We start from the raw sequence: 27,678 nt of genomic DNA, 5'->3' as shown, positions 1-27,678 counted from the left end.
CAGCGAAAATGGACGTCATACTAAGCTAGTTTAGGAAGATACATGCTAGGTTGGGAAAAAAGGAAAATTATCAGCTGTGAGTTAAGGACATATCAATATCATAGTTAATACTTATATTGATTCTCTTTTATCTACTGAACATAACCGGTCTGTTAATCTTATATAATTACATTACATGTATGTTTCATTATAATACGTTATTTTGATTGGCTAACAGCAATCCCGCGTCATTCTAAAATTAACCTTCATTTCAAAATGAAATTTAAAATTCATGATGACACTAGCTTCTACAATAAAGTGCACAGGTAAATAAAAGAAAAACTTGATAGAAATCGTGTTTTCATGTTCCCAGCAAAAAATGTAATTATAAGTATTGAATGCTTCTTTTAGTAACTTTATAGGGTTGTAAAAGCGTTGACCGTGCGCACATTTTTGGAATGAAGCGCTTCCACGCTTCATACAAAATGTACTTTGGTCAACGCTTTTACACCCCAATAGATTTACAAAAAGAAGCATTCAATTCTTAAATGAACCGACACAACCGGACAATGATTGTATTGTATTGTGAAGTCTTGAAATTAATTCAACATTTTGCCTTAATAAAACGCAATAAATCATTACTTTTTCAAAAACATACTCAAATTATGAAAGTGTAATTGAACATTAATATTACAAAGATCCTTTTTCCGTTCTGATACACATTTTTCACACCTTAAAGCATTTGTGAGCTTTAATGTCCATGATATCTATGAGTAGACCTCATAGTAATAGATAACAAATTTCACCAATTTTCAAGCTTTGATAAGCCTGCCGTGAAATTGGATATTAATGAAACATTTCATTGTTAACGATAAGAGGCAAATGATCTAACAGTTTAAATCGACAAAGAGTTGTCTTAAGACTGATTAGTATCTTAAGTTTTTGTCATTAACATTTTTTCTTCCAAAATTTCCCTTCATTTGGTTATCGAGCGTAACTTTTTGAAAACATCCCCGAATTACATGTGCGCTCTGGAATCAGTATTATACGTTAAATTAATTGCAACTATTCAACTGATATGGTTTTCGTCGTCCTTCAATTTCATGATCTTGATTTCCAAATAGTAATCTCTCATTTCTGTTGTGTTGAGTGGTATAACATTCTTTTGTCTAAGGAAATTCACAGTTGATTTCTCTTTTATTCGTGCATGCAACAACAATAAGTGAAAAACAAAATAAACACAAAAACAATTTGGTATGTCAGAAATCTGTATCATTGTTCCATTATTGCCTTGAAAAAAGATTCTTTGAAGTGGTTAATATCTTTATTTCCCAGTGGAAGAAGAAGTCTATTCAGACATGTATAGCTCTCTGGTAGAAGTCTATCAGGGTTTTGTGTATTAAAGATGATTTCCATAGATTCTTCCTCTAATGGTGGGTCATTGAGGTTAGTGACAAAGGCAAAAAGTAATCTGGCTTGTGTATCTGAAACAGAAATTGTGAACATATGTATTGAAGATTAAAACTATCAATTCAGCTACCTCTTTGTGTATTTTATTTTTAGTTGTTGTTTGCCTAACGTTCAATTGCAATTCAAACAGACGTCCCATAAACACGGCTGCTAAGAGAAATATAGATGACGATATTTCTACACCCCTGTAAAATATTTGGATTTTTTCTTTTGGAAAACTGTGTCCAAGTGATAGCGTTTTCAGCTTGAATATTTATTTTTTTTTTCAATTATTTGAATACTATCTGTTCAAAGTCACTACCAGGCTTACTATTTCGAACACAAGAGGCGCGATTCATCTACATAAGACTAGAAATACTCGAGTCAAACCAATCAGAAGGTTAAGGAAAAAACGAATATGAATAGTATTTAATACCAAATTCCAAAAGGGTGTGCCAAATTAGGCAAATGCAACCAATGCCTGAGGATAGAAATACAACGTATACAGGAATATTTTGCTATTTGGAAATAATTTTTAAAATATGAAACAAAATATTACTCTTTAGAGTTAACCCTGTACAAATTTCAATGGACACATTCATGTTTGAATAATTATAACATCTCACAATCTGCAGAGTTAAAAACCATACAAACTTATTATTCGTACCATCTAAGGAATCAATGCAAGCTTTAGCAAACTTTACACAGTTAATTTCCTTCTCAGTTTTGGCTTCCAGTTTTTCTAGGACTGGGTTTAGCTTGTCTTTCATGTATCTTGCTGTAATGCTGTACTGTTCTGAGTAAACAAATAAAGGTTCAAACCAGTCGTTTGATTTAATGGCATCAAGAAATCCCATATAGCTGAGACCGTGACGTAACTGGTCTATTTCATTTTGTCTGTGGTCTATGATAAACCATCGGAGTATATACTGCAGCAACACATGTCGGTTAGTCATCTAAAAAATATGTTCTGATTTGATGACACTGTGTAAGATTTGTTGATAGATGATTTGGAGTTTTAAATATGAATAACGGAAATAAATTTCGAATTTATGTCTATGAGACACCAATTCACTCTTAAAAGATACTTAAAGTTTCATTTGTAAAAACCGAGAAGAAAAACATTCACGCATTTTTTTAATTCTTCATGAAATTGGTGATTAAAGTATGTCCTACTACTGATGCAACAGCACCACAGCAACAACAATAAACAGTAAAAATGTCGAAAAGAGTTTGACTCATTAGATTGGAACTAAGCACAAAAACAACTTATACAATTAAAACAAAACACAAAGTGTTTATCTTTTAAAAGTCGCAATTTCTGAAAGCTCGTTCAATAGCTCAATTTCAACAGTTACTAGTAAATAGACTGTGTTTTCATAGACTAATATAAGAATCAGTAAACATTCAACGTTTTTAGTGTATAAAAAGGTCAAAAGCTGCCCGAGACAAGCATGATCGTGCGCAATTCCAAAATATAAGTTATACCAGTAAATCTATTTTTTCCGATATTTCTAATATTCTATCGTTTATTAGTGTATGCTATAGTTTATAAGCTTTTAAAGTGCTCTCTATAAAATACTCTCCCCTGTATTTGTATCTGAATTTTTTCATGTGTTACATATCCGTACGATATTTTAGGTATATCTTGTAAAACGATATATCAGCATTGGTCAATTGCAATAAAACTTATTTATTGTGATTTTGAAGAAGTCGAATGGTTGTTTTTCATCTTAGTTAAGGTTTTGGCGGAGTTCATGTTGCTCAGTCTTCAGTTTTCTGTATTGTGTTTTGTAGATTGTTGTTTTTCTCTTTGTCCCTTTTTCTTTTTACCATGGTATTGTCGGTTTTCTCACGACATGATTTTGGATTGTCCCTTTGGTATCTTCTGCCTCTTTTTTTAAATGTATTATGAAATAGCCCTTTTTATAGTGTTATCTGTTTAAAAGAGGGACGAAAGATACCAGAGGGACAGTCAAACTCATAGATCGAAAACAAGCTGACAACGCCATGGCCAAAAATAAAAAGACAAACAGACAAATAATAGTACAGATGACACAACATAGAAAACTAAAGACTAAGCAACACAAACCCCACCAAAAACTGGGGGTGATCTCAGGTACTCCGGAAGGGTAAGCAGAAAAGGGAGGGTATTGTAGTTACGACATAAGGAACATATCCGATATCAAAATTAATATATGTAATTACAGCCAATCAAATCTATTTATTGAAAATAACCAAATAGCATTTTTACCGTTACTGTTTGTCCAACTGGCCATCCAACATAGCTAATGAAGGAGGCTAAATCGCTAGCGAGAATTTCGGTTATTTCTCCGTCAGTGTTTGCATCGTTTATCTGTAAAAATAAATCTCACAAAACTAATTTAATGTTTTAAAAGGCCGTTACTTTATGTTTTTCTTGGAAATATATAAAAATTTCACGTACATATAAATGCATAACTAGACTAAAACCCTGTATGATTAATTTATTAAAAATACAAATTCTACTTTAATTAAAAAAATAATAGTTATTTGTAAAAGTATGATTTATACAATTATACTAATAAAACAAATGACATGACCCTAGCAGCGGGGAACATGTTAATACGGTATGTCAAAAACACGAATTAGATGCTTAAAGCTTAATTTCAAGTTAGACAGCACCGATTTAGTTGAAGATTTGATTATAGACTTATTTGATTTGTATGTATTTGAATAACAACAGTGAGAGTTATCTTGTCTCTACAGAGGAAATGAAAATAGTAATTGTTGAAACTGAAAGAAAAACTAAGGCTTTTTTTTCAGCCATACCAGAATTGTTCATGTTTATTGATTTTAGAAATCTTTTAATTCTCGTAACGTTTTGAAATAGAAATCACTTAAATCCGACACATTGAACAACTTGGAGTATAGCTTCTTATAGTGTGATATAGCTAAGTCAACTCCTTGAATCTTTTCTATATGCTATATCCTAGATTGCAGCATCATACTCTACTGTAAATGATAATTCTTAACATATTCATTTAGGTGTTACTGTCACTATGTATAAATTTCACGAGGAACAGGCATCAGCACGAAATTGGACTGGGAGAAGCCTTAAACTTACTTGCTGCACAACCATTTGAACCTCGCCGTTCGGAATATCTTTTAAATTGCAATGCTGATCAATTTCATCAGAATCACATCCAATTATAGCTTTATAAATTCCTCTGTGTAGGTAAGGAAACCCACAATCACCATTCAAAACACATTCAACGATGGCTATCCCAAGAGCTTTCAACTCATCCTTTTTGGTGCAGTCTTTCTTTGGTAACATTTGTCTTCCTTGTCCTTCAAAAAGATTAGCTATGCATTTTCGAAAGTATACCGAATAGTACTCTCTTCGGAATCCACTTCCATCGACGTCTAACACGTCGGTATCATTGAATGTGATCACAGGTTTTTCATGCATGGGACTGCTAATTTTAGCAAGCTGTTTCACTTTCCCAACAAATCGACCTGTTGCTTCTTCGTATATTTTATTTCTGTCAATTTTTATACTGATCATGCTTTCTCTTTTACCAATGATCTTGTCAATCAAAGGTTTTATTTCGTCACGATAAACATATAAATCTGCAATTGAAATGAAGATCCAATAAACGTACATTTTCGGAAATGGAGAATTTACGACCAGACAACTTTTTTAACTCCTTGCATTCACAGTTAAAATCTATCAAATAACTTACACTAGATATGCATAAAACAATAGTATATCAGACATCAGTATTCATATTTTCTTAATTTTGTCTTACAATTTGTTTTACGGCTTCAAACTTCTTGAATTTAGTTCAAAGCTGCAAAAACTGTCGAAATGTAATCATTTAACCGCAAATGATCTCTTTGCACTAAAGTGTCTAAATAAGATATTTACTTGTTCATTTATCAATACAATTTACAAAATTTTGAAAGGTTTTCATGATCTTAACTATTTATTTTAGGGACCAATCATTTACAACCTTTCCTACAATGCTAGTGATGAAATCGACATAGTTAAAATTTTGACTGCTAAAGAAGACAATTTCAGAGCTCTTGGGATTACATTGGTGTCTGCGAATGACAAGGGTGAGATACTAAAACAAAAAAAATATTTTTTGCAACTGGTGGCTGATTGGCCGATGAAAACATATACCATTTTCCGTTCACATGTCACGTGTTTTTCAATTGAATAACCGCAAATCATGAATCCTATATTGTAAATTCAATGCAATTTTATATCATTTTATACAAGAATGAGCTAGTAAAACCTTACTGACGATTATTACATACTCTCCTGACCAATTTGATATTTAGCGGAATTAAAAGGACATCGCACGACCTGTGATGCAAGTTTAGGAAAGAAAATATAAAAAACGCATTACTTCTGATAACGATGCAGATATTTTTCTTTCTTAAAATCGTTCTGTTTATAAATTTCCCTCAAAAGTTAGGCAAAATATAGAAAAAAAAGACCTTTCTTAAAACATGACACATACTGCATTGAATATGCATGGGACAGTTTATGAGGAAACATAAATTACATAAGAAGGCCAATCAAAAATCGAAGTTAAAAAATTGGAGAAAGACAGACATCGGTACAGGAAATTGATACATGCAAATTCTTTTACCCTGGGTAATGACAGAATATGAAAATTTGAATGGAAAACAATCTCTTAAAGAAAAAAGACGGACACGACTTCGAATATAGAAAAAGAACACCGCCACCAGTATAAAAATAAAATATCACAAACCACACTGCAAAAACTGAATCAAAAGCAAAGCAACGTACCTGCAATTGGAATGCTATATGCTATTCTAATGGCGTTACGTAGCAAGTTCTGTAAAAAAATTACCAGGTTGAGATATACTACAAGTGTCACCATTTAAAAAGTAATCTGTGTTTCACGTAACACAGTTTTTGCAGTTGTTGTATATAAAAAAGAATCTTTTTTTTTTAATTCGCCGTTTATTGATATGAATATTACCAAGAATCTAGGATTCCATCTCTCTCAAGCAAAATTGACCTTAGATGGATAATGCTATTTTTCAAAGGACCATTTATCTATGACGAGTTTATTAGTCACAATCTGCTCATTTATTCAAGTAGTTATACATTCTTCGCTATCACTTTCTTTTATGTGTATAACAGCACATTTTTCTCTTACAGTGAGTATGTTTATCGAAATTGTTAATATGTAGACTATTTGTTTTTTTGCCCTTTTCATGATTTTTTCCCTGGCTAGATATCTAACAAATAGTTTGATGTGTCCCATGTCTAAATGTTTGTATTGATTCTGTATTTTACAATGAGTTTTTGTGCAGTTATGATAGTCTTTGTTTGATTTCATTGCCCATTACAGTATGTTATGTGTGATGGTTTTTCTCTTTCTCGAGTGAGTGTACAGATTATGTTTCATTAATCGATAGTACAGCATCATCCTTATTTTCTGTTTTGGTGTTGTGTAAATCAACTTGAAATGAAACTCACAATATTTAAATTTCCGAAAATTGCAAATGATGTGAATACAATTTAAATTTCCGAAAATTGCAAATGATGTGAATACAATTTAAATATTGCTGGTAAGGTAGATCGGGTGTCTTTTTCTGATCATCCCCTCTTCGCATGCTGCATAAATACTTTTTTGTTTTAAAATATTTACCAATTATCATTCAATTCACAACAGAAACATCTAAAACTTGAAATGTAAAGATTAAACTAGCCGGAAATTAAGTGTTGTCAAGTGTATTTAAAATTTTCAGAAAAAAATCATTTTAAAATCAAGACTAGATAGAATATACGTTTTACGTATGCCAAGCTTAAATTACAATTACAGTTGTCTCCTAACTAGTGAGTTGGGAAAATAATTACTGTAACGACCACTCAATTCATGATGGTGAAAAAATAACATATGAAATGATAATTTCAAGTGTTCTTTGTCTTAAACTTTATACCAGAGTAGTTTCCGGGTTAAAATTTTACCTGTATAAGTGAAACCATCATGCAAATACCTTGTGTTATTTATATAATAATATCGATTATGTTATAGTCATACTAGAACTGTGCAATCATATACCGTGTCTTAGATATGAGCATTTAGTGGTTTTCTTATTAAAGTGTATTTTAATTTGGTTTTGGTTTTTGCTTGTTTGAAGCTTTTCCCTTGGGAAAACTGGGTGTTGTTGCAATTGAAATCTTTGCTAGTTTCTGTTTTATTTATGCACAACTTTTATTGATTTTGAACGGTCTACAACGCGACATATTGTTTACACATCTGTCTTTTGTTGAGTTCCCTAGATGTCTAATGGGTAATTTTTATTGTTTAGTTGCCGTTTATTGAAGTATATATACTAACAAATATATGTTTCTGTAAAATATTCCAAGAGTATGGTTGTAACTCATTGTTCAATGGAATCATTCACACTAGATAACCTTATCTTGCATGTAATACTTGCCTCTATATTGTTGTTGCTGGCGTTTGGTTCCGACGATGTACCACTTTTTAATTTTAGACTACTCTCCTTATTCCCCATAGCGTTAGATCCCTGTTCAAAGAATAAAAATATTTTTTGTACGCAAGTTAAACATGGTTCATTTTTGTTATATACATATTAAAATGTTTGTTTTACTTATAATTAGTTTGAGGCCGTAGAAAAACGATTGAAAGCGTAAAATTTATGTAAATGCAACTGATTCATGTGTCATTACAGAAACTAGTAATGCGAGGGATACATTTCACCGTGCATATAAACATTTATACAAATATTTACATGAAAACGTTTAACTCACCTGTTTCTTTTAGTTATAATTTATTGGAAACCAGCCATAAAGAAGTAATCACTTCCTCGTCAACATAAAACATATATATATATATAGATATATCAGAGATATTTAAATTACATAGACCTCTTCAGAGTTATGAAATCATCTGATTGATCTCGTTTATATTTTAAAACTTGGCAATATATGCATTGCATTATAATTTAGAAGGAAAGTTTTGATATTAATACTTGAAAGTCACATAAATCAGTTTTAATAATATTCGTTTTTGACTTTTCGGCTGGTATGAAAGCTCCAAAGATTAACCTTTAAGTAACTTCTGGGTAAATTCTGCAGGTATGTATATAGCTTTTTATCTTTTAAAAGAAAAATCTTCTATCAAGCATTATAATAGTAGAAATTGAAAATATGAAAAAGCTAAAATGCTTGGAATTTGGAACCGTTATTTTTTGTTATCAGATATATAGAAGACAATTATTAATTTCAATTGTATAAATACTGACTGGCTATGGTTGTGAACATGTTACATGTATACTTTTAATGTCTCACGGCTCAATAGTAAAGTGCTTGAAGGTACGACCTCTTCATACATGTGCATGTATCTAATATCACGTGATATTGATAGTAAGCAGGAATATTTTCTCTTTGTTAATCACTTCTGGCCAAACATTTGACTGGACAGTTCCATTAAACAGGCCATCAAGAATTTTGGATTGCAGCACCAGCTTCTCACTGTGTGACCAGATACACTGAATACAAGCAGCGCCTTATTGGATAATAGGACATCGACATTTTAAAGAAATCTTCAGTAGCTCAGCGTTATTTGAGTCAGTCTCAATAGTTCAAAACTACACAAACTTTATCAGAACATTCACAGTTTTAGAATATAATGTATTCTGGGTAATATTTCCAAAAGCGTACATCAAAACGTTTGATTGTCCGAAACAACGGCAATTCAACCAATTACGTGACGTTATTTTCATTTTGGAGTACAAACAACAAAATTATCCATAATAGTCCTTTAGCTTTTGAAACGGCTAATTATATCAGCATTAAAGGAGCGAAAACCAACGGCGATACGAGGTTTAAGTCATGACAACATTGACTGATTGATTGATTTGCCTAAAGAAAAGTTTTAAATCGAGTTGACACTTGTCTGAAACATCTATATTACAACTAAAAAAGGCTTATGTTACAATTGGTACGAACGAGAAAAATATTTGTTTATCATTATGTTCATAATCATTGTTATTGTTGTTGTTTTCGGTGTGGGTTTTATTATTTGTTTTGTATTTGTTTGCACAAATGAAGTTCTACTATGCATGTGATGCTTTCTTTACTCACAACAAAGTCCTCACAACAAAGTCCTCACAACAAAGTCCTTACAATTTTATTTTGCTGATAATAAACGCATGTGAGCAAACGTAATATTCTAAAACATTATTTCATTACTTTGAATCGATAATATATCATAACAGTTCCTAACAAAATTTTAGATTTAATGTATCTGTCCATGCTTAATTAGGACCGTAAGCTTCTTAAACGGATATAATGTACATTTAGAGGTAACAACTTCAATGTGGTCCTCTGTAATGTGCGCTTATGAAGGCCATTCCTGTTGTCCCTTTTAATGTTTTATCCAGAAATTTCCGTTGTCATTCTTATTTTAAACATATGATACCGATTTCAAGATGTACGACAACTTACTTTTTGAAAAAAACCTCCATCAGGTACACAAATTTGTTAATCAAAACATGAAATGTTTAGAGCGTAATAAGAAAATTAGAAGCTGTCTATTAGGCTAGTTTCTTATTGCCTACAGTAGTTTCTGGTTCTTTTTTTAGTACAGCAACATGGGAGCAGAGAAAAATCAAAAGCAGTAACAAAAACAGGTATTCATAAGTTAATTTTGTTACGTTTTTCTTTTCAACCTAGAATATAAGAACCAATACCTTACAACAGATGTCAACTGTCAATACAAACTTAGACCAAAAAAGATTAACAAAAAACAACAAAAAACAAATATAAGACAGTTATAATATTGACCCTGACTAAAAGAAATAATATGAAAACAAACAAACAAACGCCCACAAACACTACTCAGAAAAGCTAAAGTTTGAATAACATGAAACCAGAAAAACACTGCGTTGAACTCAAGTGATGTTGGAGGATTAGCAGTTCTAAACTGTGACACCTGCAGTTGCTTTACTGATGTTAAAATCTATATTTATTAGTTTACTGTATCTCACTTACGTTAAACTTTGCAAATCACTTCAATTATTCATATTTAAAAGCACGCTAAAACATATTCTAAAAACACATATCAAGAATATGAAAATTGTCTACCACAACCAATTCTTACTGAATGCTTAGTAATAACTTAATAAGATTCATAGAAATAAAAGCCTTATTGTCACACTTAATACCAACAAATTCGTGCATTTGAAATTGTTTTGCACACCAGTCTTTGTAAGTTCTGCCTGAAATTATATACGTCACTGTAGCTATAGGTTCCTTTACAAGTAAATATTTTGATATTTCATATTTTAGTACCACGAAATGAGTTTGGGAAGATCATTGAAGAACTACAGATGTTACAAACAGATAGGAAGAAAGAATTAGTAATTGATAGAGCACAGATGAGAAAAGTAGCATTACCCTTGATAAAGACACCCAAAATTGAGTTTTCCCGTTTTGATGTAAACTTTACCTCTGGAGGACGTGGCGAAAGGGTAGTGGACTTTGGGGGACCAACTAGAGAATTTTTCACTTTACTTTTGGATGATTTCAAAAAGTCAGATTTGAATATGTTCGAAGGGCAAGGAGGATATTTGTTACCAGTTTACAACAAGGCTGCTATTGCCGGGGAAATTTTCCATGGATTTGGAAAGACAATTGTTATCTCGGCGTTACATGGTGGCCAAGGATTTCCATTTTTCCCGCCATTTGTTTTGAGTTATTTTCGTGGACGAGAGTATGAGCATGAATTAAGTACATTGTTCATCGTAAACTCTTATCTGAAGGATTATATTGATAAGGTATATATATAATATAGATGATACATAATCAAAACATGTCAAAGGAAAGACAACCTTATTAAAAAAGACACGAAAAGAAAAACCATCAAACCACAAAACAGTATCAAAGAAGCTAATGATTGAGAAATAAGAATCCCCCAAAAAACCAGGAGTGAAATTCTGAAACTTTCATACATGTAGATATGAACAAAACGATTGAACGAACACCCGCACGAACGATTTAGCTATAGCGGATTATGAAAAAAAAGACAACACACAAGCCACCTAAATGACAGACTGATTTGGCCCAATTGTTATAAATTTCGATTTATAAAGAATGCTCAGCGTTATTTCTAGCTACTTTATATGTGAGCCTTTCAACAAATCTTTAGTTTCATTAATATAATAAGGCCACTGAATAATTTGTTGATAAAACATCTTGGTAATTTTTTTGTTCCCAGGAGCTGTTATTCATTTATTTTTTTTGATAAAATGTTGATGCCATTAAACCAATTTTTCCTTTATTGTGTCATTACAAAACTTTATTTCAATGCCATACTGAGTATAGATCAGGTCAAACTTAAGAACATGTATGTGATGAATTTGTTTGAATTTTTATCTGTTGCTATTTGTACTAAATTGTATATATTTTGTAATAAGTGTGCTTTAACAATCAAATCTCTGAAAAAAAATCATGTTATTCATTCTTTTTTTTTTAATATGATTTAACAAGTAAATAAACTGAAAAAATGAGTATTTGAAATCTTATTAATGTTATAATATTTATCAAAATTGTAAAAACAGATTAATGCTGCTGACTCCCAGGAAGAGTTAAACAGAACAATCGGAGAAGATACAGAGAGATTTATGGACAACTGTGGATGGTCTTGTACAGACATGGTCACTATACGTATTGGTAAAGGTATCATAACACTAAAAGCAAACGGAATTAAGATTCAAATGTATTTTACACTGTTTTTGCATATGTTCATTTTAGTAAAATTATTTTACAGGTAGTTCACATAAATAATATACAACTGCTTAAATACTGTCTGTAAATGTTGACAACGCAATTTCCCATAGGAACTCCTTTTACGTCAAAAATTGTGCCATTTTTACTAGGAAGTTTCGTAGAAAATTATATCCTAGAATGGAAAGTTCATATGCACTACTTTTTTTTTCAAAGGTAAAAACAAAGGGCTGTGCGGCATATTTTCAATATTTATATGCCTCGAACTTCGAAAAGTTAAAACTTATACTAAAATTCTGTACAACCCTCCCTTCACTGTAGGTCTTCCTCAGAAATCAATTTGGCCGCCATCCATGAGTATTTATACTGCTAAAATTCCCAAGTTGTGTCTCTATGAGATGAAACATAGAGATCATATCTGGGAACCAGTAGGTAAACAAAAACATATCTATGAATATTAAATATCTCCCCAAAAAAGGCGTGGTTAGAGAAACTGCTGTATTTACAAAGTGCAACCTGTAATATTATTTTACTGCTACAGAACTTACAGTTCTAGATTTGTAGTACAAGTTTGAAGTACATTTGCAAAAGGCATGCTTACTCATCTTTCTGTCGTGTCGAGACAACACGCCATCAAAAGTACCTAGAAAAGAAGCCTTTTCTGCCTCTACCTGTAATGTATCTATCAGACCCCAATTTTTCATGAATGTCCACATCAACATGTATAGAGTAGCCATTTTGAAGGCATTAATATGTCTTGGTATTCCAACATTTTTCAAGACAGTTGCAATTTAATTTTTTAATTTCCAAAATAAGTGAATCATTGAAGAAGAACCATTCTTAGTCCTTTACATTCAAAACTTTAATCAAGAGAAATTTTAATGATTAAAAGATCTGCTACAAACAAGTCATTCTTGTATTGAATATGGCGCTCACGTGACTTTAATATACAAGATTCTCTTTTTAATTCAGCTCGACAACAGGTTATACTATGTACAAACACTGCTGCAGTGGGACCTCGTGGACAAAAGATCTACATCGTTAAACGAAATCAGACTTGGTCTTAACTGTCTCCAGTTTCTAGACAAAGTTAAACAACTACCTGAATTTGAACATTTGCTTCTTGTTCGGAGCAAACGTGTTACAACTGCTCAGTTCATCAAAGAAAAATTGACACCTCAAGTGCATGTGTTAGAAACAGGAAACGCAGATGAAGAAAAAGCAAAGAAGTTTACCTTGAAGTGCCTCGATGATCTAGAGGGTATATTGAACATTATTTATGCTAAGAATAATCAAATTCCCAGCATTAGTATTTAATTTATGTGGTGTTTTGTTGACAGTTGTTTGTCTTTTGGTCTTTTTCTTTTTTTGCCATGGCGTTGTCAGTTTATTTTCGACTTATGAGTTTGAATGTCCCATTGGTATTTTTTACCTCTCTTTTAAGAATCCAAAAATGGCCAATCAAGAATTTTAAGTCGAATAAGGACTGACAACAATATGCAAAATGGGGATAAAAGATAAACAACAGACAACAAAAGACAAACAAACAAAGAAAAAAAATACAAAATATTTACCAACCGAAAAAGGGTGAGTTTAAGTCCTACGAGAGGTTAAGTATTATGTGATGATCACGACATGCACACACGTGAAAACTAATGAAGTGTTCTTAAAAAGTTAGCAAAATAATGTCTTTGATTGAATAAAAGTTCTCCAAGTCAATTGATCTGCAAAATGTTAATAAGGAAAGGGGGCGGGTTTAACAACTTAAATTTCCACAGGACAAGTAAGGTGGTTCAATAAATATATTCAGATAAGAGAAGATATATTATTTGGCCTCTGAAATTGCAAAATTATTAAAATTTCATGCTCTATCTTTGTCATTTGTTCCCTGGTGGAAAATTGTCTCACTGGCAGACACCCAACATCCCTTCATTTTTACATCGTTAAAAATAATGGTATTTTTTTAAATCGTATTATAATCGTAATTCTTAATTTACAGACAAGGAAGCATCAAGGTTGTTTCAGTTCATAACTGGTCTGGATGACGTGCCAACTTACGACTTTTCTATGGAAGTGGATTTTAACAAGACACATAAAAAATCTAAGCTACCAGAAGCAGTAACTTGCATTCAAAAACTTCTTATACCACTAGGTAACAAAACTATATTGGAATTTTATAGTTCCTTTGGCATTGCCTTGAATTTTGGACGGATTGGATTCGACGAAAATATTTAATCATTAACAAATGTATCAAAGTTTGATGTGCTGTCGTCAACACTCTCGAAGGCACACAACCGATGATTCAATTTGGAATGGTTAAACAGCTTCAAACAATCAAAGGCAGTATAAACATTCTATTTGCAATATTTAAATTCAATTTTCAATATAGATAAAAACTTTCGTGTACATTTTGATGCTATTGTAGTTAAATGTAAGCTTAACTCATTTTTTTGCTATACATCACTCATAAGATATTAAAAAACAACAACCACCACCTTATATTGTATTTTACTCAAACAGACAATAAATTGTGAATAAATACTATATCGTACAACTATGTATTATACAAAAAGATAGAAACACATTTATGTGTCAAACTTTCTGTAAAAAATAAGACGACAAAGAAAATGTTTACTTGTTTGACACAGCATTTGTGAAATAGACGTTTAATTTTATATCAAATTAAAAAAGATAGCAAATTTTCCCTGGATTTCTATCCCACTTTGACCGTTTTGAAGGAATCATAACATGTTTGATGAATTCATAGTAACACAGCTTGCATTTATGAAAAAAGTGCAAACATTCTATGCTAACATATTCCTATGAAGTATCTGTATTTCGAGTTACTATGGTGTGAACTTATACTTTTACGCAGTCATGTGGTAGAATATTAATATTGTCACATATCAAGGTCTATATACATCGTCTAAACTGTTAGCTGTACTAGATTCCAACTGAAAGGTATCACTATTGTCATCTTTATTTTCATAATCTTTAACCATAGGTGTACGTTCTTCAGCTTCGAAAGTAACAATCCGTTGTAAAGACCCACATGATCCTATAACTTTCTTTTTTCTGCTCTTGAGATGAGCTAAAAACACATATGTATACATTTTCAATACACAAATATTATCTTAACATTTTTTGTTCAAGATATTTCCTAACGGGTTTATATGAATTGAACCATTCAAAATAAATACAATATTGACAAGTGTCCCATTTCCAATTGTAAATGTTAAGTGAAGTGAAATATGTAAATGACAAAATAAAAGAAAATATATGAAAAAATATTTGTTTTGCCCTTAAACACTAGTTTTAATCTTTACATTTTTAGGAAATCAATGCTTTGAACGCAATCGTAAATTATAAAGGGGTTCAGTTTTGTTTCAATTGTTTTGTATATAATCATGATAATGAACATTTTGCAGTTAAATCATAAAATGATTACATTACGCTAAATTTCATAAGCGATGTAATTTAGAAATAAAGTGACTGAAATGATTAGATAGAGTATATCTCCTTTTGATTATTAAGAAAACTGTTTATGCCAATAGAATACTTTATCATTGTCTGGTAACGGATAGGCCAAGCATTCTATTATACCAATTAAAAAACAAATATGTCGATGTGGTTTAAACAGACATTTGAATATGGATTTTAATAATGAATCAGAAAAATTATGTCAGCATGTCAGCCTTAGTCATATTAGTACGACTACATATCGGTCTATATAAAACCCTTAGTGGCACTCGAAACAGTTAAAGGGCCTAATCAATAACGAAATTGAAGAGCATTGAAATCTAAAAGTTCAAAAGGGTTCTGCCAAATCTGGCTAAGGCTATATATGCCATTGAACAAAAACCGTATTGTTTCAAATTATTTCAACAATTTAATGAACAGAGAAAAACTACGGAACTGTTTTAAATTTTACAAACCTGAACAGTTCTTGACTTTATAATCTGGTATCCCAGCACATAGACATAATTGTTCAACAGACTGCAAGCTTTTCTTAAAAAATAAAGCAATTTCTAATCATATAACTGTAATCTTACATTAACAAATTAACAGATTTTTTTACAAAATTGTTTTTCTGATAATGTTATTAGATTAAACAAGGCCATTGGTTTCTCTTTTGAATTGTTTCACATTTTGTTATCCATTGGTCTGCAAAAGCTTACTATATTTTTGAGTTCTGATGAAATATTGAAAGCCGTGCGGTTACTCGCTGTTCTTGATATTTGTTTCATTTGGTCTTTGGTGGATAATTGTGCTATTTGCAATCAAATCACATCTCCTTATTTTCATATACACAGTATATATGAATCAATCATCTGAAAAACTGAATTCAAATTTACTTGTGCTTTGTATATCGTCATTCACGGTACCAATTTGTCTACACAAGATGCAAATATTATGTGTTTTTCATCACTTTAGTCAAGCTAGACCACATCCCTAGAACAAACTGATGTAATAGTCAAAGAGCATTTTACCAATGTTCAAATCTCATATTCTCATGTATCTGTTGTCCCAGATAAATAATTTCCTCTATATGATTTCATTCAACCAAAATAAAAATTGTCTATGCTTGCTTCAAGAAACATCGAAAATCTTCTCAAAGAATTACAGATAAATTTTAAGCAAAAAAATACACAATTAAAAATGAAATCACTGTTATACAAGTAGGTTGTCTGTCGTAGTTTGTCAAGTTAGTGTCAATTCCAACTCTCCTGTCATTGGAAACATGTACCAAGACAGGAATATTGACAGTCAATCGACAAGTGATCTCATGATGATCGTTTGTAGACATATCAATAAACTAGCATGCATAAATGGACACTATTAGAACATATCTTAAAGGCGTAATTATTTTATTAGTACGTGTTTATTAAACCATACCTCATATAACTTTAATTCCTTTTTGGCGTCTTTCATCTGTATTGATATTTGTTTCTTTTGTTTATATAAAAGCTTCATTCGGAAATGTTCGTGATCAATGATTGCTACAATGAGGCCTGAGAAAAGACAAATCTAAGTAATTTAGATAACTTCATAATACATGAATGTTGATATTGATAGATAAGATTGTCTCGTTGGCATTTCACCATGAGATTAAGGAACACGTAAATTGCCACACAAACGCCGATTACTGGAACTGTTGGATTCCATGTTAAAGCACGAGTTGTAAAAGTTACTTATGATTAGTTTGATTGAAAACTGATTGTCCTCAAAATGTACATGACCTCGTCAGTAGTTGTCGTACGTCATATCGTAATGTTTGTCCTTTTTTGGATAATAGGGTGTCCATGGCAGATCTTTGATCGTTCTGTTTAATTAATTTACAACTTTCAAAAGTAATGGACGATTCAGAGCTTCACATATCGCATAGATACCTGTCTTTTGTTAAAAACTGTGTGTTGACCTCTCGGAGTCTTTTTGTTAATTTTTTTTTTCAGTTGATTGCCTATCTCATAAACGGGTAGACCTTATCAGTTTTTAATCGAATGAACAAATAAAACACCAGCACGACTTTTTTTTATTGCAAGTTATAGAACATTTATGTAATATATAACAGCAGAAATGTTTCATTTCTTGTAGACATAATCTAATGATAATATCCAACGAATTCGACATACTACTAGAATTTACTTGTGTTATCAACACGACGGATAGCACTAATAGAAAATGAACTGTTTATGTGATGTTGTCGTTTTGGTGCTGAGTTAGACGTTGCCATTAAAACTGGAGGTTTGGCATGCCACAAACCCAGGTTCAACCCACTATTTTTTTCTTAAAATGTCCTGTCCTAAGTCAGGAAAATGGCCATTGTTATATTATAGTTCGTTTCTGTGTGTGTTACATTTTAATGTTGTGTTTTTGTTGTGTCGTTGTTCTCCTCTAATATTTGATGCGTTTCCCTCAGTTTTAGTTTGTAACCCGGATTTGTTTTTATCTCTATCGATTTATGAGTTTCGAACAGCGGTATACTACTGTTGCCTGTATTTATCCTTCCAGATCAGTCTACCCGGTCTCCGAAATTTGCGTTGCTTAATTGGTTGTGATTGTCATTCCACAATTTCTTGTTTGGCCCATGGTGTGATCTGTTTTTTTTTTTTTTCGGTATTAATTTGGCCTTCAAACTGTTCAACTTCAAATCGAGCGCCCCTGGTGCTATTCGTGTAGATGAAACGTGCGTCTGACATGTTGTAATTCTGCTATCTTTGACATTTTTTTCGACTGCACCATGGCATACTAATATTTTTTTGTATAAAGTAGCAATTTGTTAATATTTGGGTGATCTAGAAATTTTCATATAGTATAGGTGTGTATTTATCGTGTATATCTGTATGTTAAACTACAGGTTGTCATCTTTCGTTATTTTGAGTATGTCATTTGGTCCACATTTCCGTCAATAAATTAGAAGGACACAACCTTCATATTTATTTCATAAAGGATGGTTCTAACCAGTGTGATAACATAAACATACTATTGATAAAATATTTTCAAAATATAATCTAATTTCCAATTCTACTTACTATTAACAACTCTCAAAACTCTCCATGGGACTAAAAATGCCAATATGAAGACAAACTCTTGTATTGAGTACATCGTTATTCCTTTGATGAATGCAATGTCCAGGATGAACGATGCAAAAACTATGAAACCATCAAACACCTGTTAATAAAAAAGAAGTAACAAAACAATGTTGAACTTATTTTATCACAAAAGAAAATGTTCATCACCTTTTTTAATCTGCAATAGTTTAAAAGATGGTATACTAAAATTAACTTCCGATTATTCAATCCTTGTCACATACTAAAACTAAATAATATAGTATTTTTTGCTATAGACATCCTGTACCATGTTTAGTTAAATGTAAAATAAGACAAAAATATGTCAAAATGGGGATATTATATTAAATGCACATATTGAAAATATAGGCAGATTCATCCTACGAAATTTAGATTAACTAATTGCACATAAATATATAAGACTATAATTTTTGTAATGATTTATAACAAAAAGTGTCCTTAATTTTTTTATTGAAAACATTGTTTTGTTATGTTTGGTGGGCGTGTTTTTCAACATTACATCATTCGTATGACAAACCTGCTACTCCTCTTGACGATTTGTTCTTTTATTCATATAAGACGGACTTCATACAGGAGCTTCCCTTTAAGAATGAAATGTAACTAGCTTTATCCTAAAACTTCACTTTTCTCTATATGCATAATGTCCTCTAACTGAATAATTGATATAGAAATAGGAAGATGTGGTATAATTACCATTGAGACAACTATATTCATAGACAAAAGGTCAAAACTGTGAACAATTACATTTTACCGTATGGCCTTCGACAATGAATAAAAACGTTAAGTAAGCTATACAATGCATGGATATAACCAGCAATTCAGAAGAGAAAACCAATGGTTGATTAATAGTACAACAACGAATGAAAACAAATATGGCAGACAACAATCTGAACAAAGTTTAGCGACTATGTAGATTGCAACCACCCCTTTGAACTTAGAATAATTTATAGGAACCACAAATATACGCCTGATTCATATCCCGACTTACATCTAAAAACAGACGATGTGAAGGTTTTTTGAGAACTTAACTTTATGACAAAAATGATTTCAACTTTCCGATTGTAAACTTTCCATTTCTGTTATCAACATTCTAGCCAAACCTGCATATGGGGTCGTCAAGAGCAATACGATGGGTGCCATTAATAGAAAATTAACTCCCTAGCACCATAGTTCACTCCGCGCTTTTTTGTGTATGTAGTATTTGTGCACTGTTGTCTGTCTTTTCGTCATTTTTCTTTTGGTGAGGTTTTTCTTTCACTTGTGGATTTAATATCCCCCTTGGTATATTTTCTTCCTTTTTCTGTGATGTAGATTTAAATTTTTTTCTCCAGATGTCAAACAGTATACTTAAATGACAATGGTCAGATTATTTGTTAAAACTACCCTTAACCCTTGCATTTAGATTAAAGGAATGTAAATAATAATTCTATATACATTTTAACTCATTAATATGCTATAATATAATAATACCTCCAACTTGTTCTCCAACATATGTGCTCCTAAGCAGAACATCTTTAACCCTGTCTAAAATAAAAGGTAAATGGATTTCATTATGAATACAATATTTGTAATAAATATCGAACCACTGTTCTGTAGAAAAATCATGAACCATTGGACAAATACAAAAAAATAAAATAATATGGACATACAAGGAAAGACAAAAACGAACAATAAACACTTTAAAAAGTTTAGGGTAATATGACTCTTTCAGAACCTAGAACATTAACGGATACTCTGGACTTGCATCACATGCAAATTTAAGGAAGGTGTAAAGAAAAACGAGTTTCATACAACTATGATTCATGTAATTTTAGTGACCACACACAATTTTGACTGAATATCACAAATGAATATACGGTATATGCAACTTGACTGCGCAAATAGCACAGTTTCAATTAAAACTTTATGCTCTGTTCATGAATGATTATATGAATAAATACAACCAAACTTGTATCATATGCTGTATTGTAAGAACCAAAAGACATTAAACACCTTCGAATGAAAGTTCTTTGACCTCTGCAATTAGTAGTTGTCTATCCAGTATTTTCGACACCATAATGAAATACTTAGAACAAGTAATATGATGGGTATTGAGGTACAGATGTATGGCTACCTTAATTTCTTTCATTCGGACGATCATTTTGGTTGCTTGAGAGATGTATAAATAAGCAGTCACGTCCTTTTTTATTGAATGTAATACCAAAGCACTCATTGACATAATACGAAGCTTAGCTTGAGTAATAGATTAAAAAATAGGGAAATTTCAAAAGATGGCGTTTGGCTGACTTATACTAAGTGTACATAATTTCAATAAGTTCCATAACGAAGAAACCACACAAATATTGGGCCATTCGTGAATTTACCCTCCTAATGAGTTATGATGTAAATACTCGTTTTCAAAGTGAAATAGATGTCTTTTAAATTGTGTATTTTTGTCAATCTAGCGAAAAAACAAATAATTGCTCTTTTATTGATATGCACATGTCATTCCTTTTGTTTTCCTTTCTTTTCAGTTTATGTAGTTACGATCTTCCATTCAGATATACCTTTTGTATTGAAAAATGCATGTCTGAAAATATGCTTCTTAAAAAATGAGTACAAGTTATAAATGTAAGGCATCAAAAGTCAACTTAATACAAACTATATTTTTTTATAAGACATTAATTTCATTATCAAAATGAGTTGTAATTCATATGTTAGAATAAACTTTTCTACTGGGATCGCGGTCTTTTCGTTTTTGTAAATTTATTTTAAAATTGTGTAAACAGACTTAGTTCTTAAATCAAAAAGCCGAGTATGAAACACTTAACACAGTAAAATAATGTTATCTTAAACTAATGTACCTCTACCACAAGGATGGCCAGTATTGTAATGCTAGCTTTATGAAAGCCATGAGCAATATCTTCTTCGATTGTATGCTCTTTGTTTCGTTTTTTGCGTCTTTTTGTGTTTGAAGCTTTTTGGCTATCTTTCTCTGTTCTTCGTTTATGACGAATATTTAAGCTGTTACTGTTGTTGCCTGTTAATGTTAAGTATGTCAAGTTTCTTTCATTGTCATACACAGTTTTCAGATTGGCTTCAGACGTATTCCAGTGAATTGTCGAATGCATGATTTTGTCATAAAGATCTGAGATATCATCAATGCCTCCAAGATCAATTGGATACTTGGTTTCCATTTTGTACATAAAACTGTCTGATATTTTTTCTGACTTCTCTAAAACATCTACAAATAGTACAAAATGATAATCAAAGTTATGTTCTGAATTCAACCAAGTATTCAAGGTGATTTTGATATATGGTCATCAGACCTGTAAGTGACACTTTGTTTTCTCTTTCATATTTTTATTTTGATAGCATTTGGGCAATTTTCTTTTATATTCATTCAGACTGATCGGGTCTGAAAAATTTGAAAATATTTAATACCAAGCATAAAAAAGCCTGAACCCTTCCACTTTACTACAACCGACTTTAAGAATGCAAATGGTCGAAAATCGAATAATCGAACCGGACGGTCGTAGACCTAAATATCTCATGTTTAGGCAGGTTCGAACATAGCTCCAAGTTAGAAAAAAAAGCATATAGTCATAGATTCCAATATTCCGGCGATTTGTGCAGAAGTTATTTATAGACGACAGAAGGGATTCGGGAAAGATAGTGTTAAAGGGTATATTAAAGAGGCTAAAATCCATCGTACTAGACACGAATGAAAAAGGCTTTGATATCTATGAAATATATGTGACCAAATTTATTGTCATGTGTTGGTTTCTGGTAAATCAGTGATATTCAAAACAAACTTAAAATTGAAAAAGGACAAATCACCTTGAACGAAAAAAAGTCGCGTTTAATGGAGATCAATGATCTTTTTTACATACCAACAAGGTAATGTATATCAAAAATTAATTCTCCCATCACCAGTATACAGTCAATAATGTTGAGTATCACTACAACCATTAGTACTTGTTTACTGTGAAGAAATCTCTCGCCATGATGTCTAATCCTACAAACAAGAAAATTATATTCTTATCCACTTCTTGTCATATGAATTTATCAATCTAGTACTAGAAGCTAATTGGTTACTGTCCCACAGTTTGTTAAAGAAATTAAACATCTATATCGAATATATAGAAAAGTACGCCTATCATGCCTAAAGCGGACTCGAAGTGAGGCTGTTTGATTATCTGTAAGTATGAACGTTTAGTTCGCTTCAAATTAAGCCGTCTGAAATGAGCTGTGCATTTTAACGTTTTAGACTTTTCAGTTACTGTCAAGTTGCTTATTAGCAAATATACTTGTTATAAGACTTTCTTGTTATTTTATAATCTTTTTGTCTCAAGAACGGTCACCTCATATTCTTTCTGCGTATATATGTATATTTATCATATACTTAGCATTAATATGATAGTTTTTGCATATGTGTAACGAGCGGAAGTACACTAGCCATGAATTCACATTCACACCCAGGCTGATAACCCATATCAACCCTATGTGACGTCACGTGGTCGGGCTGATATGGGGTTATCAGCCTGGGTTCGTTCGTCCATTGGTAGTTTATGATAAAAATATTGATACATGTACATTTCCATATCGACCCGGGTATCATCCATCGACCAATATTAGCCCTCGACTAACGTCTCAGACTGATATGGGGGTCTCGGGGTGATATCAGGACCGATATGGAAAAAGGCTATTTATTAATCTGTATATAATAGAAAACAAATGGGGTATTATGTATTAAATACGGACAGTAAGTCCCATCACGCATTTGACGTAGCACAAAGCAAATGAACGGTGCTTTTTTTCTGTCTTCTCAACGTCAAAGTAAGGTCTTTAACACTGAGAAAAAAGTCAAGGATTACTATAAGTTAAAGACGTGAGTGGTTTTGTGTCAGAATCGATACACACTGTCCTTTCTTTTCCATTACATTTAGTAAGTAAATGTTTGTAATTTCAATTAATATAATCATTTTTGCTATATATGTATATATGTACATTGTCGCAAAATATATGATGTATTTTTGCGAGCTTTGGAAATAGGAAAAGGGGCTCGCCGAGGTCTTCTCCTGTTTGGTAGCAAATACAAATACGTTTATTTTTCCGACAAATTACAGCATATTGTCTTGCTCTGCAATTTAACCTTGAAGCTTTAGCTTTTAGTTTTATATTCTCGAAAGTTGCCTTTGATGCAATGAATTCCTTCAGTTATGACGAGTATCTTGGATGAGTTTTTCTCGAATAGCGAAAAGTACCCCATAATTGAACATTATTCGTGAATTTTTACAGTACTGTTCGCTCAACATAGAAGTAGAATAACAGGAGAATTTATTTGTTTACCTGTTATTTGTGCACACAATTTTTAGCTGATTGCAGGATGAACATAATTCATTGTTACTTGAGTCTGTATGTAATTACATCGTAACATTGTAGAAGCTTTTTGTATTTGTTTTAGTTTCGTGTCTTCGCTAACTGTTGTACAGAGACTACTACCATGTTCATTTTTGATTGCCGCATATTTTTAGGTTGAAATTTACCATAAAGCTAAACTTAAGCTACATACTTTGCGACCGAACCTTTTGGAGGTGTCCTATTTTCTCTACAGATTTCTTTCTCAAGACACTTCTCAGTCTGCTCTAGAGTTTCCACATCATGTGCATGTACTTTTGCAAATGACAGAGAACCTGCAGCTAAAGCCTACATTAAAATTGGAAGAAAAAAAAACGAAATAAATAAAAGTAAACGATTTCCTAATAACAGTTGTCTAGGCATGTCAAGAACTTTGTCAGAGGTTTCCACTGTCCAATTCTTTATATTACATTTTCCCGGTATTCAGGTAATACACTATCGATTATTTTTGTTTACCATAAAATTGATAATGGAAACGGGGAATGTGTCAAAGAGAAAACAACCCGACCAAATACCAGAAAACAGCCAAGGCCACCAATGGGTCTTCACTAGAACAAAACGAGAAAATCCCGCACCTGAAAGCGGGCTTCAGCTGGCCCCTTAAAATAGTGTGTACTAGGTCATTGTCTAGACAGGCAAACCATATAGATACGGTTGTATTGAAAGAGACATTAGATAGTTTTCTGACATAATTACGCCTTATTTTAAAATCACGGGTTTTGATTGGTTGATAACAAGTGTATTTTTCACAAATACCTCGCCTGAACATGATATATCTGTTCAAAAGAGGACAAGTCATGTTTTGTTCAAATCGTATAATTGGTCATTTCAAAGGGAACAGCTTCAGCTCATTTATAAACATTGTTCGTGCCAACAGCATCATAAAGATGATCAAGGATAAAGGTGAATTTAAATGCACGAGAAAGCGAGACTTACTTCTATCCTTCTAAATAGTGTTTAAAACTTTCGTGCTTATTATTGATTTGAATAACATGTACATTTTATAAGTTTTGCATTATTCTAGTATTAATGCAACTGAGACCGTCAAAGTTTAAGGAATAATCTGCAGGAGTACTAGTACTCTTCGAAGAAATAATCGTCCAAGTAGCAATAATTTTATATCAGCAAGCCAATGAATTAAATGATACATCGTCATTCATTTTCAGTTCCTAAATTATGTAAGTGTACTAGAATCAGGCTGCAAATCCTTCAGAAAAAATTGTTCTTGCTCGGTTTTTGGGTGTTCCTTTTTTTTGTGCATTTGCAGATCACGCTCACAAAAGTTGTTTCATATTTTCATACAAATGAAGATAAAGGATAGACGGGCAACTAGGGTAGATTAATAGGTGTAATCCATATTATATATTGATACACGGTCATTGTTGAATAGTTGCGGATGAATGACCATATGAATGCATCAAAGATGTATGGTGGACGTCAATGACATACCAACAGATTCCGAATTATTTATAAGAGATTCCAGAAGACGTCTTATACCCTGAACTATTTATTCTCAGGTCATTAATCATCTTTTTTTTTCTTTAATATAAGCGTGAAATGTTTATGACAAAAATTTCCATTAAAGTACTATTTTATTACATAAGTAGTAAAACACAAATTTAACGCCTTCTAGTTTTAACTTTTAAAAACACCAACCAAGATTAGCATTATTACTGTAAATAATCTAGTTTCTTCGTTTGTGTTTTTTTTTTTGTGTATTGGGAATTTGGCATTGCCACATCTTTTACTGTTATCTGTGTTGAATTGATTCACTACTTTGACTTCATTCTGGCGATTAACAATTTACTTGATTCATGGTGTTGGCACTGGTTCTTTTTCGAAGACGGTTTTGTGATCTCCATTTTTTTTTACCTTTATTTTGGTCATATGTCGGTTTAAGCCGTTTTATTATTGACGTTCGACCCACATCTCCTTGTATTCAAACTTAAATGTGTTGTTCTATGTTGTTTGTCCGATTTTTTCGGAGGAGTATGCTGTTAACGGTTAAATCTTTGTCTTAAGCTTTACGGTATTTCCGTTATTCCTTTTTGTGTATTACTAAATAATTGTGAAATTTTGTGTGCCAGCATGTAGTGAAGGCATGAAATATGCACGTATAAATAAGGCATGCAAACTATGCGGCAACAACCAATTTATATTGTTAAAAAAAGGCCCATTTCGCTCGATCAACTAAGCTATCTAAAGATATAACTTTCTATAGTTCTGACTCTGTTTGTCTAAAGTTGGTACATAGTACATGATGCATGATAGCGTGTAGATGGATTATTTGAATCAATTGTTACAAAAATAGATTGTGATTTTAAATAGAATACAACGATAGAGTTATTTTCTTGATGAAACAAATTTAAATAATACTAAATTACATACACTGAAGATTTTTTTTTAATGAAATATCCAAGAAATCAAAATGTTGCTCCTTGTTATATATGACCTTATAAGATATATTTGATGTATAATTACAAATACATGTTTATGTCGTAAAATTTTGACTCAAATGACTACTTATAACAAAGTGATTGACATAAAAATAAGAAGATGTGGTATGATCACCAAGGACACAAACCTCAACCAGAGACCAAAATGACGTAAGAAGTAAGCAACTATAGGTCATCTTACGGCCTTCAACAATGATCAAAAACCATACCGCATAGCAAGCTAGAAAAGGCCTCGAAATGACAGATGTAAAACAATTCAAACAAAAAGCGAACGGTCTAATTTATGTACAAAACAATAACGAAAAACAAATATGATATACAGCAATAAACGACAACCACTGAAGTACAGGCTCCTGGGTTGGGACAGGCAGATTCAGAATACAGCGGGGTTAAAGCGCTGTGTTCATGATAAAAATTGTCATTATTGATATAATAATTCCGATGAAGTTTTGAATTTGGTTCCTCAATCGTTTTTATTCTTGTTATTTTTTGTTGTCGTTATTGTTTTTTGATAAGATATTCAAAATTTGACAAAATCTATATATTCTACATAATTTGATGTGTTCCTTTATAATAACGTTACTTGTATATGTTGAAATACGACATAATGTTGGTAGAGACGCCGTGATATTTTAGATATTTGAGAATAATAAAACTTTTAGTTGCAAACGGGCGTGGTCATGATTAACACTATAACAATATTGCTGTGATTTTTAAAAAAATAGTTCACCTATGTATAATATCTTATCCGATCCGACATGTAAATTTGATGATAAATTGAATTTTAAATAATCCCCTTTTGAAAGGTTACTGGAAATTATTTAACGGAAATAAATTGAATGTTTACCTACCGCTAATGCCATCTGAAATTCTTTTAAATCTGATTTCCGTTTGTGTCGGTTCAAGACTTACATGGGTAAACACTTGAAAAGGCGAGTTTAAAGTTTAAAATTTGAAATTTGTCATTGTAAACAAGGAGTTTCTTTTTCATGATGTAAAACATATATTAAACGAATGGCTGGGT

At 31.8% G+C, this 27,678-nt stretch overlaps 3 protein-coding genes across 5 annotated transcripts; 1 reads left to right on the top strand and 2 right to left on the bottom strand.

Annotated features, from left to right (window-relative positions):
• Positions 1-98: 98 nt before the first annotated feature.
• Positions 99-8,355, bottom strand: LOC127705419 (uncharacterized). 3 transcript variants are annotated; one of them, XM_052209732.1, is made up of 7 exons: positions 8,231-8,355; positions 7,897-7,986; positions 6,233-6,281; positions 4,535-5,040; positions 3,683-3,784; positions 2,096-2,384; positions 99-1,463 (listed from the first exon to the last, which is right to left on the bottom strand). In XM_052209732.1, the coding sequence occupies exons 2-7, from the start codon at positions 7,972-7,974 to the stop codon at positions 1,252-1,254; spliced, it is 1,236 nt and encodes a 411-aa protein (XP_052065692.1). In that variant the 5' UTR covers positions 7,975-7,986; positions 8,231-8,355; the 3' UTR covers positions 99-1,251. The 3 variants fall into 3 exon arrangements, with proteins under 3 accessions (XP_052065692.1, XP_052065693.1, XP_052065694.1); XM_052209733.1 differs by having other exon boundaries at positions 8,212-8,234; XM_052209734.1 differs by lacking the exons at positions 6,233-6,281; positions 8,231-8,355 and having other exon boundaries at positions 7,897-7,985.
• On the top strand, positions 8,343-14,907 carry LOC127705422 (uncharacterized). Its single transcript, XM_052209738.1, has 6 exons — positions 8,343-8,557; positions 10,066-10,113; positions 10,772-11,259; positions 12,043-12,150; positions 13,187-13,469; positions 14,208-14,907. The coding sequence occupies exons 3-6, from the start codon at positions 10,813-10,815 to the stop codon at positions 14,441-14,443; spliced, it is 1,074 nt and encodes a 357-aa protein (XP_052065698.1). The 5' UTR covers positions 8,343-8,557; positions 10,066-10,113; positions 10,772-10,812; the 3' UTR covers positions 14,444-14,907.
• Positions 14,705-27,678, bottom strand: LOC127705420 (uncharacterized). Its single transcript, XM_052209735.1, has 9 exons — positions 27,506-27,678; positions 24,353-24,486; positions 22,671-22,795; positions 21,642-22,021; positions 20,269-20,322; positions 18,742-18,880; positions 17,105-17,220; positions 16,144-16,216; positions 14,705-15,299 (listed from the first exon to the last, which is right to left on the bottom strand). The coding sequence occupies exons 1-9, from the start codon at positions 27,515-27,517 to the stop codon at positions 15,115-15,117; spliced, it is 1,218 nt and encodes a 405-aa protein (XP_052065695.1). The 5' UTR covers positions 27,518-27,678; the 3' UTR covers positions 14,705-15,114.

The sequence above is a fragment of the Mytilus californianus genome, unplaced genomic scaffold (genome assembly GCF_021869535.1).
Source record: "Mytilus californianus isolate M0D057914Y unplaced genomic scaffold, xbMytCali1.0.p SCAF_6, whole genome shotgun sequence".
NCBI classification, from domain to species: Eukaryota; Metazoa; Mollusca; class Bivalvia; order Mytilida; family Mytilidae; genus Mytilus; species Mytilus californianus.
This window is presented reverse-complemented; position numbering and strand designations above follow the sequence as displayed.

Excerpts from the sequence above, each read along its gene's own strand:
- LOC127705420 (XM_052209735.1), bottom strand. Across the intron at positions 22,796-24,352 it reads CCAAAAGGTTCGGTCGCAAA|GATTAGACATCATGGCGAGA; the intron begins GTATGTAGCTTA and ends TCTTGTTTGTAG. Across the intron at positions 17,221-18,741 it reads AGTTTTGAGAGTTGTTAATA|GCCTCATTGTAGCAATCATT; the intron begins GTAAGTAGAATT and ends GTCTTTTCTCAG.
- LOC127705422 (XM_052209738.1), top strand. The coding sequence starts at position 10,813 with ATGTTACAAACAGATAGGAAGAAAGAATTAGTAATTGATAGAGCACAG. Across the intron at positions 12,151-13,186 it reads CAGACATGGTCACTATACGT|AACAGGTTATACTATGTACA; the intron begins ATTGGTAAAGGT and ends ATTCAGCTCGAC. Across the intron at positions 13,470-14,207 it reads GTGCCTCGATGATCTAGAGG|ACAAGGAAGCATCAAGGTTG; the intron begins GTATATTGAACA and ends CTTAATTTACAG.
- LOC127705419 (XM_052209732.1), bottom strand. The coding sequence starts at position 7,974 with ATGGGGAATAAGGAGAGTAGTCTAAAATTAAAAAGTGGTACATCGTCG. Across the intron at positions 6,282-7,896 it reads CCAGCAACAACAATATAGAG|AACTTGCTACGTAACGCCAT; the intron begins GCAAGTATTACA and ends ATTTTTTTACAG. Across the intron at positions 1,464-2,095 it reads TTGCATTGATTCCTTAGATG|ATACACAAGCCAGATTACTT; the intron begins GTACGAATAATA and ends TTTCTGTTTCAG.